The 17,070-nt window shown below is 45.0% G+C and overlaps 1 protein-coding gene across 2 annotated transcripts in view; it reads left to right on the plus strand.

Annotated features, from left to right (window-relative positions):
- Window positions 1-5,188: 5,188 nt before the first annotated feature.
- SH3PXD2B (SH3 and PX domains 2B) overlaps window positions 5,189-17,070 on the plus strand; it is a 291,253-nt gene continuing 279,371 nt past the window's right edge. For both annotated transcript variants that reach the window (XM_069244643.1, XM_069244644.1), the window contains exon 1: window positions 5,189-5,545. In XM_069244643.1, the coding sequence (XP_069100744.1) occupies window positions 5,474-5,545 (72 nt within the window). In that variant the 5' untranslated portion in view covers window positions 5,189-5,473. The remainder of the gene's footprint in view (window positions 5,546-17,070) is intronic.

The following is a 17,070-nucleotide window of genomic DNA, read 5'->3' on the forward strand; positions in this document are numbered from 1 at the left end:
TTTCCCGGAATGATGGTGTGCTTCAGTGTGAATTGCAGTATTACTTATCTATAATATAAGCCCTTTGTGGTAACCTGGCTCCAGTGTTGTACCTCTTCCTTAGAGTGGAGGGAATAAGAGCACTATGCTGTTAGCAGTCTCGACTCCTTCCTCCTTGTGGCTTACCCAGCCCCCCTTACCTCTGCGTTGGAGGGTGGAGTCTGGGTTAGGCTGCCCTGAGAAGACAGAGAGAGTGTTCCAGAATATTAGTCTGTAAAATAACACCAAATGTGAATGGATAGACAGGTCGAAACTTGTAGCTGCGTAGCAAAGAGGGGCAAGTCAGATGGTCCTGATAGTCTCCCTTCTGGGATTTATTACATTCTGACATCAGTTATCAAGGCACCATTGCTACTTTTGTTACTTCTGCTTTGAAATGGGAGCCTATTACTGAGAGTTGGGATGATGCCACTATATCAACAGTCCCAAAGCCCGGGAACAGCCCACTTAGATGCCGAAACTATTGCCCAATCTCTATCCTTAATGTCCTAAGCTAATCTCAATCCTTTTTTTCAAATATAGTAAATACATTACTCCTGATCATGATCTTGATCCAGAATTACCATAAAGGCTTCATCACAAGGGGACACAGTAGAATTGGCTAGAGAGGCTATACAGCCAATATGGTCATCCAACATGCACCATTGGCTTTCATGACGATAGACGCTTCTAAAGCTTTTGACTGTGTTAACTAACCGCATCTTTGGTATGCGCTGAGTTTCTATAGGACAGATCAGAGCTTTATCCAAGCTATTAAACAACTATATTCCAGTCCTTCAGCCAAGAAATTAGTCAATATTAGATTAACGGATAGCCCATACAGAGAAAGTGGGTGTAGATAAGTCTGGTCCTCATCTCCCTTTATCTTTACCCACTCTCAAGTTACCCTCACCTCCCTTTACCTCTACCCACCTCTAAACGGTCGTCACCCTCACCTCCCTTGACCTCTACGCACCCCAAGCCCTCAAGTCATCCTCACTCCCCTTACCTTTTAGGTTACGCATGAGATAGCATGCATGCGCTGTCACTTGTAACAAACTTCTGTTTCTTAGAAAAAAAACTCTGAAAGGGCTCTTAGCCAGCTCGTTACTTATCATTGCTTGTCTTTCTTGTTACATTTATTTTGTTCTTTTTCATTGGTGAGAGCATGTCAGCTTCTGTCTGCTTCACTTCAAGTCTGTGTGTTTCTGTTTTCGCTCTGGAGCATGCACTAAATACTGATTAATTTCTAGATTAACGTTCTACCCTGCTGCTGTCACTTGGATTGTGGTACCTTTTTCTGCTTTTTCTTGCAAGAAAATTTGCAACCATCAAAGCTGAAGCTCACACTTCTTGGTACATCCAAGAGCTGAGCTTTTGCTGCTGTGTTACATTTATTTGTTTTACGTCCACCCACCTCTAAACCCTCAAGTCACCCTCATCTTCCTCTATCTCTACTCACCTGAGATTACTTCACCCTTACCTGCCTTTATCTTTACCCACTCCAACCCCTCAAGTCACCCTCACTCCCCTTACCTCTAACAATCCCAGCGCTCAAGTCAGCCTAACCTCCTTTTACCTGCCCCAAACTCTCACGTAACCATCAACTCACTTTACCTCTACCCACAGTGGAAACTTCAAGTTAACCTCAACTCTAATTACCTTGAGCCTTCAAGTCACCCTCACCTCATTTTACTCCTACCTACCCCCGAACCCTCGTCACCCTAATTTCCCTTTACCTCTACCCACCCTGAGCCCTTATCACCCACACCTCCCTACATCTCTATCAACTATTGAACCCTAAAGTCACCCTCCCCTCACCTCTAACCATCCCTGAACGCTCAAGTCACCCTCACCTCCATTTACTTCTACCCACCCTTAAAACTTCGAGTCACCTTCTACCCACCCATTAAACCTCATCACCCTCACCTCCCTTTACTTCCATCCACCTATGAGCCATCCAGCACTCTCACATCCCTTTACCCCATCCACCCCGAGCCCCCATGTCTCCCTCACCTACCTTTAACTCTACCCACTCCAAGTACTGCTTCCCTGCCAGTGTCCTTCCACTGCTCGCCACGTTCAGAGTTACTTTTTTCCTTTTACTTGCACTCCCTCCCACCTCCTGCATTGGTGCTTGCCCTGACCCCCGCCCTCCTCCTCCATTGTTGCTTGACCGGTCCACTGCCCACCCCCCCCTTCATTGCTTGTCCCCTCCTGTCGCACCAGCAAAAATGCACCCAAAAGTCACCCCATCAGGTGTCAAGATGCTACAAAGATGCAAACTGCACTCCCTGCTCTGCATGGCCATTTTGGTGCTGTTTTCACTCCGGTAAACATGGCAAACTTCACCTTGGAAGTGAGATAATCACATTTTTTTGTGAAGGCAGAGAATAATCCCATACTAATAAAAGAGAATTACTGCTTCTCTTGGTCAGCACTGATGCGTCGTAGAGCTTTTTCCCCTAACTTTCAGGCATGCTGCACAGCAGCGCACTTTATATCACATGCTTCAACTCTACCATTTCGATAGGAAGGAAGTCACTGGAATCCTCGTCCCACATGTAGCCCTGGCAGACATTTGGCTGTAAATAATGCAGAGAGCCACTAAAGTGCCGGAATGTTGCCGCTAATGTGCTTTCATTGTGTCCTCTCATATACTCACACATTCTGGGGCACCAGTAAGCACCAGTATGCACCAGCACAAGAACTGTGTCCACATCCCCATGGCAGCAGTGGTCAAATGCGCTCAAGCACAGTGATTAATTGGTCAAGTGAGTCATCTGAAAGGACAATTAAGTGAGAAATGTTAGCAATAGACTCGCTGATAAGAGTAGACCTCTCTCTATCCGACTTGAGGCTGCTGTCTGTGCAGGAAAACACATTCAATGTAAGAATTCAAAGAGGATGACCTCTTGTAACAGCCAGCACAGGAAATCGGATTGGGAACATAAAAGAACAAGCATTGGCAAAGCCAATAGGTCTCACTTATTTAACCCATCTGGTTTTTTTTATGACGACAGAGAGTTTTGGTAAAAGCACAAGGGTTTTTGCTGATGCTGTATAGCATTGGGAGTCATTCTGTAGGGGTGCGCATACATCACTAGGCATGCTCCACCTATAGAATGATATAGATGCAATTTCCTTTTTCTAATACACAGATCTATGATAGCGGCTCCATTTAGATCACCCAATAAAAACATATTTCCATATCTATTTGTCCGATTCATAAATCACATGACAACCCATGAAAGGTTTTCCAGTGCTGACATACAGCTAAGGTCTGTGAAAGAGCTTTTGTTCAAAGCGGAGCTCTTAGCCGCAAATGCCAGCTGCTTGGCCTCTCTCATAACTCTGATTGGTTATTGCCAGCCAGTCAGTGTGAAGGTGTGTTTCACAAAACTGAAAATGTGTTGGTATAACTGAGGGATGAGGAATGAGGGGTAGTGATGATGAATGAGGAGTAGGAATGATGGCTGATGCATAAGAAGTAAGAATGATGAAAGATGGATGAGAAGAAGGGATGAGAAGCAGGGATGAGAAGTAGGGATGATGGAAGAGAAGCAGGGATTATGGATGAGAAGTAGGGATGATGGAAGAGAAGCAGTGATGATGAATGAGGAGTAGGGATGATGGCTGATGCATATGAAGTAAGAATGATGAAAGATGGATGAGAAGAAAGGATGAGAAGCAGGGATGAGAAGTGGGGATGATGGAAGAGAAGCAGGGATGATGGAGGAGAAGTAGGGATGATGGAAGAGAAGCAGGGATGATGGATGAGAATCAGGGATGAGGGATGAGAAGCAGGAATGATTGTTGGGAAGTAGGGATGATGTATGGTAGATGAGAAGTAGGGATGATGGAAAAGAAGCAGGGATAATCCATGAGAAGTAGGGATGATGGAAGAGAAGAAGGGATGATGGAAGAGAAGGAGGAATGATATACGATGGATGAAAAGCAGGGATGATGGAGGAGAAGTAGGGATGATATATGATGGATGAGAAGTAGGGATGATGAATGAGAAGCAGGGATGAGACGCAGGGATAAGAAATAGGGATGATGGAAGAGAAGTAGGGATGATGTATGAGGGATGAGAAGTATGAATGATGGATGAGAAGTAGAGATGGTGTATGATGGATGAGAAGTAGGGATGATGTATGATGGATGAGAAGTAGAGATGGTGTATGATGGATGAGAAGTAGAGATGGTGTATGATGGATGAGAAGTAGGGATGATGGATGAGAAGCAGGGATGAGTCGAAGGGATAAGAAGTAGGGATGATGGAAGAGAAACAGGGATGATGAAAGAGAAGGAGGAATGATGCACGATGGATGAGAAACAGGGATGATGGAAGAGAAGTAGGGATGATGTATGATGGATGAGAAGTAGAAGTGATGGATGAGAAGTAGGGATGATGGATGAGAAGCAGGGATGAGACGCAGGGATGAGAAGTAGGGATGAAGAATGAGAATTAGGGATAATGTATGAGAAGCAGGGATGAGAAGCTGGGATAAGAAGTAGGGATGAGGAGTGAGGAATGACGATGTCCTAAAATGGATGCTGTACTCCTGGCATTTTAGTGAATTGACGTTCATGGCGAGACACAGGTGGGATGAAATGTACGGGCTGGCCTGGATCCAAATACTGCCTCAAAAACAGCTGTTGGAACCGAAATCGGGGCTGTTCCCACTCTTCCAGAACTGGCTCAGATGGAAACGAAGTAGTCAGGACCGCACATGGAGTGCATCAAACAAGGCAGAGCACCGAAGATCTCGGGTGGCGCCGCAGTCTGGAGCCATCGTATACAGACAGAGCTCACCGCCGTCATGTTTTTTTTTGTAACACTTGCAATTAGTCCGGGCATTTTAGGTGCATTGCAGATACGAATTTGTACTTTCAAAATTGCAGTTTAAAATTAAAAAAAATCCAAGACTAGGTGACAGTGTGTGTCACTTTGTACCATCCAGGAGTGCAGCGCCGCGGGTGCTCCTTGGACGCGCTGGTACAGCGCCTCGTCTGCCTTCAGTGTTTTGTAGGGGTGCGTTAAACACAAGAGCAAGAAATCCCTTCCTTGGGAACATTCGCTGCTCTGCTGCTTTAAAGGGCCGGATCTCTGGGCTGGGGCTGCTAGGAAGGGCCGCCCCTTGAGAGCTGGGATAGGGTGTGGGTGGGTATGCACGGGCGGGGTCCTCGCTCTCGCTGCTGAGCCAGCCCGGAGCTCTGGGAAGGAAAGGAAGAAAAGAAAGGGAGAGCTGGGACTGACATCCCGGACTGAGAGCCCAGCCGGCCCAGAGCACCCGCTCACTCGGCCTCCCTCGTCCCCAGCTCCGTTCCCACCTTCCCGAGCCCCTCACTTCGACACCCGGCCTCAGCGCCCGGTGCTGGAGTTCACCCCGTCCTCTCAAAGCTGCACTCAATCGGGAGAGTTCACTCCGAGGCGGGGGCAGGCTGAGCCATGCCCCGGAGGAGCGTCGTGGAGGTCCAGGTGCTGGATGTGCAGAAGAGGCGCGTCCCCAACAAGCACTATGTGAGTACATCCCGTGACAGGACGAGAGGGCCAGGGGTGGTGGGCTAGGGGGGTTCGGTGCAGGAGGGGTGCTGTGCACAGGGAGCGGACTCGGGGGTGCGAGGGGTAAAATATGAGGCAGGAGGCACGGAGAGTGAATCTGCACCTAAGAAATAGGTGAACTGTCTGTGATTGGTGTATCCTGGCCTTCTCTCTGTTCCCGAATGCCTCTCTTCGAATCACCCCCGTGTGTGTTCCTGGGCCGGGGCTCGTCTGCACACAGATCAACCGGTGACCTGCTAACCGCACATCAAAGGGAAGGGCCAATTCCTGATGCGGAGTGTGCTAGGGGTGGAAGGGAGAGGCTGGTTCCAGATGCGGAGTGTGCTAGGGGTAGAAGGGAGAGGCTGGTTCCAGATGCGGAGTGTGCTAGGGGTGGAAGGGAGAGGCTGGTTCCAGATGCGGAGTGTGCTAGGGGTAGAAGGGAGAGGATGGTTCCAGATGCGGAGTGTGCTAGGGGTAGAAGGGAGATGCTGGTTCCAGATGCGGAGTGTGCTAGGGGTGGAAGGGAGAGGCTGGTTCCAGATGCGGAGTGTGCTAGGGGTAGAAGGGAGAGGATGGTTCCAGATGCGGAGTGTGCTAGGGGTAGAAGGGAGAGGATGGTTCTAGATGCGGAGTGTGCTAGGGGTAGAAGGGAGAGGCTGGTTCCAGGTGCAGAGTGGGTTAAGGCGATGCTCGTCACAACTGTTGACGGAGGCTGGGGTGTTTCACTTATAAAATATAAACACGGGAGGGGTGTGATTATCCAATATTAGTTAAGCGGGGAAGGGTTGAGGTCCGGAATACGTACCCAGAGTGTTATTTGGGTGTCCTGAGAGTCAGTGGATCTATAACTGGGTAAAGATTAAAATGGAGGGAACGGGGTTTGTTGGGCACATAAGAAAGATGTCCAGGAATCTGGCTTCAGGCGAGTGGTGGCAGGCCACTCGCAGGTTAGTGGGAAGATTGCTGTCAGTACACAGATCAGATGCAAAGTGTGAAGGGAGGTTGCAGACATCCGAACTGTTGGGAGCAGCCCTTGCATCGTGGGTGGGTGATTTATGCCCACACCAGATCTTTGTGGGTGTATGTAATGTGCAATATATCCTCGCTGGGAGAGACTTAATTCCTGCAGCGGGAAGGGAAGACAACGTGTTTCCATTCTTTGCAGCAACTTGGGTGGCATGTGGGGTGGGTAGGTTTACATAGTTAGTAAGTCACGCTACCCCGCTCAGGTGGGCACCCGTGTGCCAGCATTTCCGGTTGAACAGAGTTACCTCCTGTCATTCCGCAGCGGATCCCTTTGGGTGCACGTCTGTGAACGCACTGTGCGTGCTTCACGTTCGCAATACAAGTCCCACGTGCTCAGATGTGCAAAGCCGCCGTGCTTTTCCGAAGTATGCCATACTGAGCCCCCAGAATGAGAAATAATGACCACTTTTAACAAGCAGCCAGTGCCAGTTCTGCAGTGATGGAAGGATAGAGGGGCAGAGAAGAGGGCGGGGCCTCAGGGGCTGCAGAGATTGCAGAAACCAGCCAGCCGCCTTCCCTCTACCACAGCCCAAACTGACACGTGGACAAAATGTATATACAGCGACCCCATTAAACAATGACAGTGGTCCACGGGCGCAGATTAAAACATCCTCTGGATTCTTCAGTGGAACATAAAGATTTCCCATCTACTTTTCTTTTGAGCAGTTTCACCCCGAAACGTATAAAAGAGGAATCTGCGCTTTTACAATTTTTAAGCCAAGAAAACCTTCCAGTTAGTTGCAGTGGTTTTGAGAAGTAGTTAAAATGTCAATTTCCATATGGGCGTGTGTCACTTTCAGTGAGGTGGCCATAGCCAAGACGAGCATCCCTCTGATATGTCCACCAATCAGAGGCTTCACTCTTCCCTGTTTGTGTATCATCATCGCGATGCATTTAACGGGCCTTTGAGATTAGAAACGCGTGAAGGGTGACTGATAAACGCCTTCAAGGATAATAGTAGCAATAAAATAATTGGTGGTGGAAAGCTTGAGCCATGCTTTGTATTAGAACAATACAATGCCCGTGAAAATCAGGGCAAATGGCTGAATCCCCTGCAAGAATACTAGGCGCCCGGGGGTTTTCACGTCTCATGTGACTGCCTAATTGCCCGCACAAACAGCTCAGCAAGGACACACTGGAAAAGATTAAGGTTGTTATGGGCCATAGGGACAAGATTTTTAGGCGGTCCCCACCATCCATTTGAACACAAAACTATGTAATAGTGGCAGGGGTCATAAACTGGGGGTCACAAATTAGGATTAGAGGTAGTTTAAGCAAATACTCTAGACTCTATCGAATTGCACTTGGTATCATTTGTTCTATTTCTGTAAACAGCTTTTTTGGGAAGTGTATACAATGATGCAGGATTCAGTGGAATACGTGTATATGTTCAAAGGACAATATAACTTGATTGGGTCATTATTCCTACAGAATGTAAATCCTTGAGAAGTACTTTAAATTATAAAAAGTCCACAAGCTTGAGTAAGAGAAGTGAAGGAAATAGATGAAAGTAACACAGGATGAGGATTACGGGAAAAGAAGGGGGGTGCTCACCCACCCGTTCCTCAGCAGCTGTAAGACATTCAACCAGATGATTGAGAAAACTAATGAAAGAAGGGACAGGGATGATGTCTGAATATTGTCATAAAGATGCGTACTAACACCAGAACATGAAATGACTAATATTAAAGAGAAATACAATGGAAGAATAACGGTGGCACACATGAGGAGAACCACGTGTGCACTTCAAGAGATAAATAAGTAAAAGCTGAGACATTGTGTTGGATCCAAGATGGGGATCACTCCACAATACCGAAGGAAGATAGAAACCGAAGAAGAAATACTGTGCGTCAAAAACCGCTGACAAATCAAGTGGTGTCAGATTAGAGGAAAAACTGTGATCATGTACCTGGCAAAAGAAATTAGATGCCTAAAGAAGTTTAGTCTCTGAATTGGGACTGAAGGCTGGACAGAAGAGAACAAAGAAGAATGCTATAGGTAAAAACACATTTGTACATTTACAATGAATCTTACTTTTGTGCGAAATAATACATTTATATGTTGGTCTTGGGGAAAAAAAACGAGCTTGGTTTATTCCAATGGTACTTGAAAACATTTTCCCAGGTGCCAAAAAGTTTGGTCTGTGATGTGACTGAGCGCCGCATTGATGCTACTGGGGTAGCAGTCCAGGGGACAGGGGGCAATAAGGTGGGGGTAGGAGAAGCAAAGTACGCACATCCAGTGGCAGAGCTGCACAATGTGAAACCACAAAATCTGTCTCAATCCTGCTTCCACACAGATCAAATTGTGTGACCCTAGGCAATTGTTGTATTTCATTTTCACTCCTTTTTCTTCATTATCACATAAAGGACGACCTCCAAATTCATGGCTTCAAGCTCCGCATTGTACAAAAAACCCTCTTCTGTGCTTGATTTAATAAACTATAATGTTTTTTCTGCATTATAGCCACCCAAGTGACCCAAGGGGTGCACATAACAACTGTATTCTTGCCTCTTGGATTCACCATTGGTGGTGGTATCTGGGTTGGAGGGGAGCATGAATGTTTGAAAATTCGTGTTTGAAAACTATCACTTGTAAAAATACTTTCCCATGCACTGATATATTCTGATGTACTAAGGTCACACAGTTCTGCAAGTTTATGAAATACTCTTTTTGAATTCTGAAGAGACTATCTTTGTTTACATACTTGCTGAAAGAGGTCTTTAAAAATGAAGGTTTTCCTGAAGTTAAGAGCTGCAGGACACCCTTATTTCCTTTCTGTAACTTCAGTTAACCTTTTAAAGAAATGCTTTCCCTTTTATTTCACATCTTTTAAGAACCGAGTCGAGTAAACAGCAGCCCCATACTCCTGTTTACAAGGAGGCTACATGTGAAGGTCTGGAGGGCCAAATAGGGCCCATGCCCCACACTTTGAGTATCTCTGGTTTATTCAATGAAAGTCAAACAATAGCAAACTCGAGGAAGGAGTGAAAGAGACCTATTGTAATGGAAATATTGGAAAACAAGGACTAATATGGAAGCGGCAAAGGGCAAAGGATAGGTGTGCTGTTAAGTCCAGAGATAAAATAGTCAGTGTGAAATATCAGGCATAGCTCAGTGTGGAATTACTTCTTACTTGGTATTGTGGACACTTGAGAAAAGCTTGGACCAGCAGTGGGCTTTGTGTCATCTGGTCACCTTCCTGCACCCTGAATCCAAAGTTAGGAACGTACATCTGTGTGACCTCCATCTGGAATGTGGAATTTGCAATGTGGAACTTATAGCAACACTTATGTTTTCATTTAGTGGTGAAGAAGGGAGGTCGTAGATCTTAAACAGAAAGAGATAAAAACGATCAGTTAAGGATTTATGAAGTCAACCAATTTTTCTTCTTCAACGTCCAACATTTTATTTGTTGCCCAACGTTGCCTTGTGTTTTCTATGAAGCTGTTATGTATTGAGATCCATCGTTATGCCTATGTATTGGCATGACAAATAGTGTTGTATAGGCCACTTAGCTTGCTAATATTTTGATCTTTTGTAACCACATTGCCTCTCCTTAATCCTTTACCTCTCCGTGCTCTGACGTCACAACTACCTTCTACGTTAAGGTTAGCTGTATACCCAATGGTGTTGCCAGATCTGTAATTATTTTGCATAGTGCTGAGATTACAACAGAAGCACTAGTGAATAGATGTTAGAGGTCAGATAAGCGGTGGCTGGAGCATTTAGCATCCCTATTTCCGTGCCTGCTCAAAGACCTGACTTTGGTCCCCTTTCAGATTAAGCAAGTTATCCCAAATTTAGTTAAAGTTCCTGCATGCACTCAAATAAGAACTAAAGTTTGTATGGTAATACCATAGTTTTTCCTCCTACAGATTTAGCCAGGTAAAACCTGGTGGAATAATGCCTCATCACATGTGTAAGTGCTGGATAAATGCAATTACTATATATTTTTTGTGAGGCAACATTGCAAGATCCAGAGTTTTCTAGCTCGGATCTGAGAAGATGTGCAGTATCACCAGGCTACTCATAATTTCAAGGTGTAAAATTCAGAATGAGTAGTTAATGTAGCTCCCAGGAAATGTCACCCTTGTGTGCCAAAGTACCCCAAATGAGTCTTCCATTCTCTTACTTCAACTGATGAAGAGCCGATCATGTTCTTAAGAGAGCACAGTGGGTTGGGGACTGATTAGGGGTTCAGGCATAGGTCACAGAGAGGAAGGTGGGCTTACACCCCCGCCCCCTTTGCTTATGTTCCATATGCAGAGTTGCACTTGACAAAACAGGTCAGTAGATGCCTTCTTCCTGATCTGGTTCTGGTTCTGTCCATTATAAACAATAAATCTGACAGGCTGCCGGTCCCATTGCGTTCAGACTGTCCGGAAGGACACATTGAGCCTGGAAGCATCATTTCCTGATCCTAAACCTCTTCTCTATGTGACTTTCTTGCTAGGAAGCGATTTAATAAATAATCAGTAATGGAAAAAAGAAGAATTACTTTGTAGGTGTCTAGCACCGGGAATAGCTCAGTTTAATCTATTGCTCAGAAGGAGGAAAAGCTGAGGTGGACTAAAAACCCAGATCTGCAGATAAGACGCAGCAGGAAGAGCTTAACTTACTCAGCAGTTCCACAGGGTTGGTATCAAGTGTTCGTGCACAGGCGCTGCTTTATTAAACTGCTAGGCCCTGCGCAGCGGGTGGCGGTGGGATTGGTACTTTTGGGCCCTGCTTTGGCAGGGAGTGGGATGGAGGGCCCGCCCTTCAGGCACTTGTCTGTTGTATCACAAAGTAAATGTGTCCCAGCCAGTGCTTAAATTGAGCCGGTGTGCTCAGCACTGGGTCATCGTTGTCAACACTGGTACGTAGGGTGACATAGGGTGGCGCTCTTTGTCTAATTTAGAGATCAGCACAACAACAGTCTTTTTTAATTCGGTATACATGAAAAATGACTAATATCTGCAAGCAAAGCCATTGTTATAGCTTTGGGGCCCTCAAAAGGCCCGAATGGTCAGACTTGTGACGCTGGGACCGTTGGTACTTCTGTGGGTGCTGTCATTGGCAGTGCTGGCAAGGGCATAGGGTGGTACAAGCTGCAGTAGCCACGAGAGGAGGGCCCCGGCACTTATTTAGTTTATTTATTTTTATAAATTAAGCACTGGTCCAGGAGAGACAAACTCACAAATGTTCAGAAACTGTGGGATGGGTGGGATAGCGTCCCCCTCTGGTGCGGGGAACCACGACTCTACAAGGGTTCTGGGAACCAGTGATAATTACTCTCAATCTTCTTGGAGTTGATTCAGCCAGTTGTCCTTACGAGGTCGATAAAAGCAGTACCATTGACCCGAGCAGTTATGATAACCATCATTCCAGTGCCAGAGACCATCCGTGCTGTGATGACTGCTGTATAAGTGGTCAGATTTATCGAGGCAGAGGAGTGGGGGAGGGGGCTGGGACTTAAGAGCTGCCTTTGATGTGAAAATGGAAGCGGCTTGTAAAGAATCCATATCTGGGCAGGAGCACATCTGGGTTTTCACTTGGAGTACAAAGGACGCTTGATGTTAGAATCCTGAGTGAGCAGTCATGCTGTCTCATTCCAGACTGCCAGTCTTTCTATGAACGTAACCCAGACAGTCTGACCGCTAGACTGCCTCCTCGTCCCTCCTGCGCATTATTGTGTCGCACGTTAAGCGTCTGTCTCTTAGGGGGTCTACTTGGCTCACTTTCGCACGGGCTGCCCACCGGACCTCCCACTCGTGTGCTCCACCAGACTGCTAGTTTAGGCCTTGCGCAATCTCTGCTGTTTCACCCCCTGTTCTTTCGAGGTTTTCTTTAAATCCGGTTTTCTTTTTGTGTAGCCTCGTGTTGAGAACCAATTGCCCCTATTTTTTTTTAGTTACCCGTTTATTAAGCCCTCCCGATAATAAAAAGCGGAAGTTCACGACGCAGCTGTATCTGAACCCTGTGGCCTAGGGCGCACCATGGCCTCCAAAATGTATAAGAAGACAACATTTAAATAGAAGCAAAAAATAACTAGAGTTTCCAAGTTGGGTACATGTAGAGCAGTGTCAAGGCAGCGACGAGCATCGTTTGCTCAATTTATTAAACCCTGTAAAATAAGTTTTGCTACCAGGCTTATTAAAATTACACGAAGAGATTTTGAATACTTTTATTTGTATTTTACTGAGAGTTACATAAACCGGTACCTCAGAAGTGATTTATTAAAACAATTAAAATTGGAGGCAACTACACAATAAATCTCGGGGTGGGTACTTTTAAAGCAAAAGCAGGCTACACATTGGGGTTGAATTGTTTGCCGAGGCATTTTGCCTTGTTTTCCTCATTTACTGATTACAATTTAAGAAAAGTTTAGGATTATTATTTCCGGCTTTATTGTATTTATTTTTTTACTTTTCCCTCTGCATTCATTCATTTATTATTTCCTAATTATACCTCTGTTTACTTATTTTGGGTTTGAGCTACAAATGAAGCTGCAAATATTATATTTACATTTGTATTTAACGGATTAATATAACGCAAAATTGAATGCCTGATAGTTTTAATGCTTAAAGTTTTTTTTCGTTTGTGATATATATCAATAACTCATAATAAAACGTGAGCATTTTAGTACAAACACATGAACACGTTTGCGGCAGTTGAGGGTTCATTGTGAAGCCTCCCATTTAACTCTCCTGCCTGTCTCTGCACATTTCTAGATTCGGCAGTCATGTCTGACAGCGTAATAAATCACACAAAAATAATGTCTCTGGTTCTATCCATAATAAACAATAATGACAGACGGGGGCATAGATGGTTTTCAGGTTGTATTTATCACTATTTTTTAAGTCAACTGGGAGCCTTACTTATGATTGATAAGCCTTCTCCGATCAACCACGATCACAAACTTGTGTTGATGTCAGTTCTCCAGCTCTGGAGTCTCTCCCCTCAGGCAGCCACACCCAAGTAGTCTTCAACCAAACTGTCTTTCACTCTAGACCGCCAGCACTGCTCCAAGTTACTAGTTTCATTAGGAGTGATAGATAACCTGTGTGCTTTGAAACCGACTGAGTGACATCACAGGATGTGACTTCACGTGACCTATGAATCAACAGGGGCGACTGACGTTCCGGGGTGGTATTGCTGAGGTTTCCTTTCAGAATGTTACAGTTGCTACTGGTAAATAAAAGGAAACTACAAATTAAGAAAAACACTCCGGCCCTGTTTCCGTTGGCGATCACGCATCACATGGTGGGGTTTTTGGAGCACAAACTGGTCCGAATGGCCGCACTCATCCGCCCTTGAATACCATCACTTTTTTGGAGCTGAATCTTCGCCTGAGTGCTGCATCCAATCCCTTTGTGCCGGGATTGCTGGACGCCCGGTAACCATGGAAATAAGCGTAACAGTGCCCGGGCCGCACGGACCCGCAAAGGCAAAGTCAGTCCACGTAAAATGCCATCACCGGGCTTTGCTGGAACTCCCTCCCCCCAAAAAAAAACCAATTCCCTGTATGTGAAAGATGTGTAATTGCCGAAGAAAGAGAACATTTTGTGTGGCGTTACATTTTTTATTTACTAGAGCGTTTACCGTGTGTTAAATAAATCTAACTCGAGGAATGGCATTGTTCGTTGCCTTGGTGCAATGCCAAGCATCCCACTAAAATAGCTTTTTTTTTTTTAAGAGTGCGTGCTTCCCGTAACCTCATTTGAGCAGAAGTAGTCCACATTTTTGCTAGTTCATGCCAAGCAGTGCTGCAATTTGTCATGCAGCACTGCGATGCCGGAACCATAGCAAATCTAGGTCTTAATGCAACTGTAATTAAATAACAAAAACATACAAAAAGAGCTATTTTAGTTGGGTACCATCAACAGCTGGGTGACGCCACTTAGGCTCCGGGAAAAGAGCACACATGCCAGGAACAGCCTCCTATGTCCTGGTACAGTCTTCACTCTCAGGTCTTGTTTCATATCAAGAAGTATAGCGACTAAATGCCCACTCGCGGTCCCATGTATTCTGCCCCAGCATCGATATGGCCAAGTCCTGTGACCAGGTCCAGCTTCAGTCTCTAATGTCAGATGCATCATTCACTACAGCTACAGGTCTCCTACACTCTCATATACCCAGTACTCTCCCACAGGCCCTCAAATACCTCTAGTGAGTCCCCCCCAAATAACTGCCTTGACCTCCTCACCGCTGACTCGCATCCTGAACTACTGAAGTGTACAAAGGTACTAATGACCCAAAAAGAGTGCTTTGTAATAACGAGTGCAAACACCGGCTGGAGAAATAAGGTTGTCTCACAGTATTGGATCGGCTTCGCCCACAATTCTGTTTTTTCATCCTGGAAATGTGGAATAATATGCAGGAACGGTATTTGCTACCATTTTACTGCCATGCATTCCGGTTACCACGATGCTATGGGCAGAACTTACAATCTTTTCTGCCCGCTTATAAACAATGCAGGGCTCTGATAATTAAGGACCAGATGTATCAAGGGGGTTTGCCCATTCTGTGTCTATGGGAAAATGTGTTCGTACACAGGGCCCTAGGTCTCATGTGTGTATTGTTTCACTTGGATCTGTAAAGAAAGACGAAGCTGTAGGTAAAGGTGTACATTTGCAAAGCTAGGCAGCATCTTTCTTGTACGAGATAGTTATGTACACACTCCTGCACTTTTCTCATTAGTGCTTGGTCTTTCTCTTCCCCTAACCTGGTGAAAAGTTTTAAATTTATTATTTAATAAGTGTATTTCTCTTCCATGGATAAGTGCCAAGGGCAATATAGGTCTTCGCAAGTAAAGTAGTTCATAAATCTAGGAGAAATGAAGAATAGGCTTTTTAGATTGATAGGTATATTCTGTAAAAACGTGAGTTTTTAGGCTTTCAGAATGTAAAATGACTTGGGTTGGGTGTGAGGTGTTCTGGATGTTAATCACATTTTCTTGAATTTGATCAGAACCTTCCGGATCCCCTTTTTCATTGCATTAAAAGAGCTTGACCCCTCAGCTAGAAGCCATGGTTAGAAATCGAATCCCCAGTTTTTTTCCCAGTCTTTCTTTTTCATCTTTTTTGTAACCATTAACCAAGGATGTCCTCGTGCACCTTTCACTATGTTCAGTCTTGGCCTCCCTGTTTGTCCTGCACTTTAACTATACGTTAGAAAATACAATAATTAGTCAATATTTTTACCTGTAACCTTCATCTGTGCACTATTGTCTAATTAATAAGAATAAAGCTTTCTTTGAACTCAAGCCCTATATTCTGGCACCTTGCAATCTTAGCTCCTGATCAGAATAGACTCGTGTGGACCTTTCAAACTGAGGCAAACCAGTGGGTGAGGCCAGCAGATGCCTCTCGCTGTGGGAGATTGGAGGGAGATGCTGGTTACAAGGAGCGCCATCCTAGTAATTTGTTTTTTCTGGATAACAAAAATTCCTGTTATAGGAGACTCATTCGTTGCAGTAGCATCTTATCTCCATAGCTGTGCAAATGAACAGCTGTAGACTTGGGTGGAACCATGGATTGTGGGCAGTGTGAAAATAACTTGCACCTGCTAAATCAGTTGCAAGATGTGTTTGTTAAGGAATGGTTACATGAAGTTGATTGAACAGTGTTCACATTTTTCCTACCAGAACTCCTAATCAAATTTTCTTGTAACAAACCAGTATGTTAAACTTTTACTAAACTTACAGTGAGAAATAATTTGCCTTGCATGTGCTTTTGACCATTTTGGTTGTTTTTGTTTCGTACTCATGGGTTGATTTTCTTACAGTCCTTTGCTAATGTAAATACTTCCCTCTGGTTGTCATTGTCTCTTTTGCCAGGTTTGGGGGGGGGGGGGGGGGGGTGATGGGGGAGCTTTCACTTTGTGATAGGTTGTGGCTGATCCATAGTCTGCGAGCATCTTTGGTCTGGACATGCCTCTAGTACTGTTGCATCTGATAAGAAATCAATCCATATCTGCAACACATCTTCAGTCTGACAGCCCTGGAGCAGAGATCTGATACGAGAAGAGCTACAGTCTGAGGTTTCTACTTATAAGCCTCCCTTTTTCTGGGCAGCCCCATCCAGTGTCTTATTTCTGTGTTTGACCCCAATCTTAGTACCCCTCAACACTTTTAAAAGTATTTGACAGATTGAATCGATTCATCCCATCACACTTGCTCAACATTTGTAATAGGCATTTGTCGCCCATTTCTGCTCTTTATCTCTTCTTCTTCATGGCTTAGTGCCCTTAATGTGTATGTGTTTCTGATGGACTACCACAATGCTACACCGGGAACTCAACATTGTGCAGCAAAATCCTCCTCTGCACTTCACATTAGGAGATTGATAACTGATGGAATCTTTTTTTTTTAGGCATGCTCCTGCCTGTCTACAAGATGAGTAGGCTACATATTTCAGTTCTGTGTATGCCACTTGTTAACTGTGTACAAAATTACTTTGCAGTGAGTATTCTCTAATGTAGTAGCAGCA

The sequence above is a fragment of the Pleurodeles waltl genome, chromosome 7 (assembly GCF_031143425.1).
Source record: "Pleurodeles waltl isolate 20211129_DDA chromosome 7, aPleWal1.hap1.20221129, whole genome shotgun sequence".
NCBI lineage: Eukaryota > Metazoa > Chordata > Amphibia > Caudata > Salamandridae > Pleurodeles > Pleurodeles waltl.